This window comes from Falco biarmicus, chromosome 11, assembly GCF_023638135.1.
Source record: "Falco biarmicus isolate bFalBia1 chromosome 11, bFalBia1.pri, whole genome shotgun sequence".
NCBI lineage: Eukaryota > Metazoa > Chordata > Aves > Falconiformes > Falconidae > Falco > Falco biarmicus.
In genome coordinates, this window is record NC_079298.1 from 12,415,407 (window position 1) to 12,419,773 (window position 4,367).

General features: G+C 54.9%; 1 protein-coding gene across 1 annotated transcript in view; it reads left to right on the forward strand.

The window, feature by feature from the left end:
* The window catches only part of FOXD2 (forkhead box D2), a 4,245-nt gene extending 3,876 nt beyond the window's left edge, over window positions 1-369 (forward strand). Inside the window, 1 exon segment of the mRNA XM_056356195.1 lies at window positions 182-369. Coding sequence (XP_056212170.1) covers window positions 182-369 — 188 coding nt within the window.
* Window positions 370-4,367: the final 3,998 nt, after the last annotated feature.

Consider the following 4,367-nt stretch of genomic DNA (forward strand, 5'->3'; position numbering starts at 1 on the left):
ATCAGCGTTCAGCAGTGTGAGAATCCGCGGTGATGAATTGCCGTCGCTGCCGTTAACAGGTGCGAGCATTTGGTGATAAAATCTCCAGCACTAATACCGGGGAGCCGGGCCAAACAGCTGCGCGGCCCCGCTTCCAAATGCCGGTGCACAATTACTCAAGCCATAACGACTCGGTGCACAGGCTCGCCGAGCTCGGGGGGACCCCGAGAAGCGGGCAGGAACGGGCAGGAGCGGGCAGGAGCGGACGGCGCTTCGCCTGCGCGTCTGCGGCTGAAGCGGCTGTCACGGAGCCGGAGCCTCTGCGCGGGTTCGGTCGCATCCTCCTTCCTCGCCGCCAACGCTGCGATCGGGGAGGATTTCTCGACATGAGGGGGAAAAATTAGATCATGCTGAGGGTTGTTCGGGAAGGTGGGAAGTCTATCCCGCGGGCGTGTGTCAGGGCTGGGGGAGCTTTTCCTGAGCCCTTTCACTTTTATACTCCCTCCGATGCCAATAACCTGCGTTTGCAACACATAACGCTTACCTCCCTCTCATATGTGTGTATATATATATTCTGCTATATATATTTATATTTATATATTTTTTCTATTTTTTTCATATATAATATTAGCTAACACGGATAAATGCTTCGGAGACGCCGCATCTTTCCTACCGACTTTGTTTAAACTCTCCGTTCATCAGCCCCGCGGAAAAGGCGATGGGAAGAACAAATGGAAGAGAGCGGGGAGGGGAAAGACCCGAGCCGCTTTCCATTTTTATTAAGTAAAATAATAGTTATGCCTCCCCTACATAAACGAAAGTGTCATAAAAAATTCCGAAGCAGCTGCCAGAGATTTCGACCACACACACAACGGGGCGATTGAATTTCCACTTGGTGCATTTCATGGCAGCGAGGAACGGCCGGGAGCTGCGCCTTGTGCCTGTGCAGGGCGGCGAAGGGGAGGGCAGGGGGGGCAGCCAAGTGCCACGCGCTGCGAGCGGCGCGAGGGCAACGGGCACGGCCGGGGGATGCTCCGCCGCCCCTCCGCGCCCCCGCGGAGCCCGGCCGCAGGACGGCTGCCTCCCTATCGCCCTGCCTGGAGGCTGATCCCGTAGGCTCCAAGTGAAACAGATGTGGGTGTCTGCTGCCCGGACCCCCCCCCGGCCCCGGCCCCGGCCCCGGCTGCCGGCTCTCCCCCTGCCTGGAAGGGCGGGCCAGCCCGCCGGAGAAGTCCCGGCAACGGGGGCTCCGGTGGAGCCGTTGGCCGCTGTACTCATGGGCATCGGACCCCGACGAGCCCGGAAATGTGGAGGGAGGAGGCGAGAAGGGTCGATCTGAGGCGCCTGGCTGTTGATGGGATGCGGCTGGTGCCTCGTCCCGCTCCGCCCGGACCTCCCCCTTCAGCATCGCGCATCCAGAGCCGCCGCAGCTCGAGAAACATAGTGTCCCGATCAGCCACCATCGACACGGTTACCCTGCCTCGTGCAAGGCAAAATACCGTCCCCCGTTTTAAGTCGGGAACGACCCAAAAGGAAACAACAGTGAGTGAGTCCCTGTCCCTGCCAATCTACGAGTCGGCTCCTGTGCGCCCAGCCAGTATTAGCCTCGGCTTGGCCATGCACGACCGGCTGCAGAAACAAATCAAAACGAGAAAAAGTACCTCAACTACACCCGTCCAGAAATGATTTAGAAAAGGGAAACCCTGAAGTGAAACAAACCCGGCGGTGGGGGTCCCGCACGCGTGTGCGCACCGACGTGCTGCCGGCAGCCTACGGCAGCGGAGCGAGCGCTGAGTTATGATCCCGGGTTTGTGCGCCGGGGTGAGAACTGATGCGGTCTCCCGAAAGAGAAACTCTATCGATCTATCCGAAAAGATTGCCTTGTCATCGTCCCACTGTTCCCCAGGCGTGCAGGGCTAGGAGGGAAGCATTTTTCCTTGGGCGGATTTAAAATTTTTCTGCTCTCCTCTCTGAAGCATTCCCTTACAAGCAGCCTCCCTTCCCATCTCCCGTTTTAACCCGACTCTGCTTTACATTTCACGTTCAATTCCGGTAGTCAAACGTGCGAGGGGGCTGAGAGCTGGCGGGGTGGGGAAGAGTCTCCAAAAAGTGTCAAAATTAGGGGCGGAGGGGGGAGAAGGCCATCAACAGATCAGGATTTTTTTTTTTTTTCCTCCTCCTTTAAACTGACTTTGTCTGTCCTGCGCTGCCTTGATGAGGCGTTTGGTCCAGGGGTGTTGGGTCGGCGTTTTGATGCCCTGCAAATGGGCTTTAGCAGGTGGATCCCCGGCCGAGGTTTCCCCCCCCCCGGTCTCCCGGTGCCCCCGCCCGGGCAGCTCCGTGGGAGCGGGTGGGGAGCCCCTGCAAGCTGCCAAACGGCAACAACCACCAGGCATTATTTTTTTTCCACCGGGAAAAGCTCATTCCCCCGCTTGTCTGCCGAGACCGCTATCTGCCATTATTTGGGGGGGTGCAGGAGAGGGCGGGGACACCAACCCCGGAGCACCGCGGGGTGCGACTCGCTGCTTCTGCCGTGGCACTGACCATGTCCTCGCCTAAGGGAGGTGGTCCTGGCCGGAGCATCCCCGGCGCTGGGGTTTACCGGGGGCAAAGCCCGCATCGGGCCCTGCAGCATTTCCCTGCGCTGCCTTGGGCAGTGCGGGGGGTTCAGCTCCAGCCCCGCCCACGTTGCTCCCAGATCCTTCCAGATGATCTGTTGGTTTTGCGATACATAATCGGTTCTTGTTTCCTTTGCCAGGCAGCATCTAAATTCGTTTATTCTTATGAGAACTGCATCGACATGTCCCCCAAGGCTCAGTGATGGATTTTTCTGTATTACCTCGTTATCAAGCTTGGCTGACCTCTAACTTCTCTGAAAACATGAACAAGACAGACCTGCTGCTGCCTGGGCTGCCCCAGGGGGCTCTTTTTCCACTTATGTGATTTCCTTTGATATTATTTCTCTCCTTTCCATATCCAAGGCTCAGACCTTTCACTGCTCCCTGCAGTTCAACCTTTTTTTCCAGCCCCGTAGCGCCAGCTCCCAGCTTGCAAAGATCAGTTTGCAGCCTGCACACCAAGAGATCCCAGTGCAGGGAGGTAAGTGGGAATGGTGATGCCAGACAGTGGGAGATGCATGGAATTCCCAGTTTGGAAACCACTGGAGCCAAGTGCCTGTATCCATCCCCACAGCACTCAGATGTTGGACAGCTCGTCTGTTGACTTGCATTTTCAATTGCAGGTGTCTCCAAATCCACACCAAAAAAGGCCTGGATTTCAAGGGAGGCTTTTCTCAGGCACCCCATATGCAGGGCTGAACCCCCATGAACCTCTGGAGAACAAGTCTCCCTGTCTTTCCTGCTCTTCAGACAAATGGGAAGCTTCTCCCCCCGCCCCCCCCCCCCCCCCCCCCCCCGCATTTATTTAGGTGCTGTCATCTGACTTTAGGACCTTGGTTTTGGACTGGCAGTTCAAAACCTTTGACTGCTGCTCTCTATTCATAACTGATCCCATCCCACATGAATTTGAAGCCCACCAGGCAAGCTCATACACAGCTTAACACTCAACTGATTAACTCTGGCTCAGTATAAGCTTTTTTTTTCATCCTGTTCTTCAGCAGTCTGACATGAAAAGAGATGGATACGCGCGCACACACACACGCTTACATGGCTTAGAGGAACACAGTGATTTGGAGCCATAAACCACCAGGTGCACTTTTGAGACTCACCAAAGCCAGCTCTCCTGGTTGCCATAAAAAACACATTAGCCAAAGGCCGATGCATGTGGAAGGCAATTACGCTCTGGCACATGGCAATGTGTGTAGAACAGCCTGGTAACTGTGCCTACCACACAAGGAAAAATATCCCTGTGAAAACAAGCCTGCTAAATCACTTCATTCTTCCCTGAATCCCCTGAAAATAAAAGAGAAGATTTTTTTTTTTTTTTTGGGGGGGGGAAGATCTATGTGGGAAGGAATCAGATTTTCCAGAAGCGGGTGTACCAGTGCAAGAACCTAAATAAATGGCCAGATTCACGAGGACGTAGGAACTTGTGATGAGGTTTCCAAGTCCAGGTTTTCCATATTAGCTTCTGCTCATGCCAAATGTGCCCGGGAATTCCCTGCTGGTCAGTTCTCTGCATTCAGCTGTTCAGCAGCCTGAGTGCCCACCTCACCAGAAATGCCAGCTGAGGACCCTCAGCTTGGGGGCCAGAAGCAATACAGAGAGAGGGCCTTCAAAGGAGAAAATTACAGAGAAGGTGGAAAATTACTGCAACACAGCTTGACCGGGACAAAAAGTGGTTTACTCCTTTTAATTTTTTTCTGCATGCGGTAAATGCCTGGGGATAGCAGTCTTTGCATCTGTAAGTATCCAGTGATCTCCAGCTGG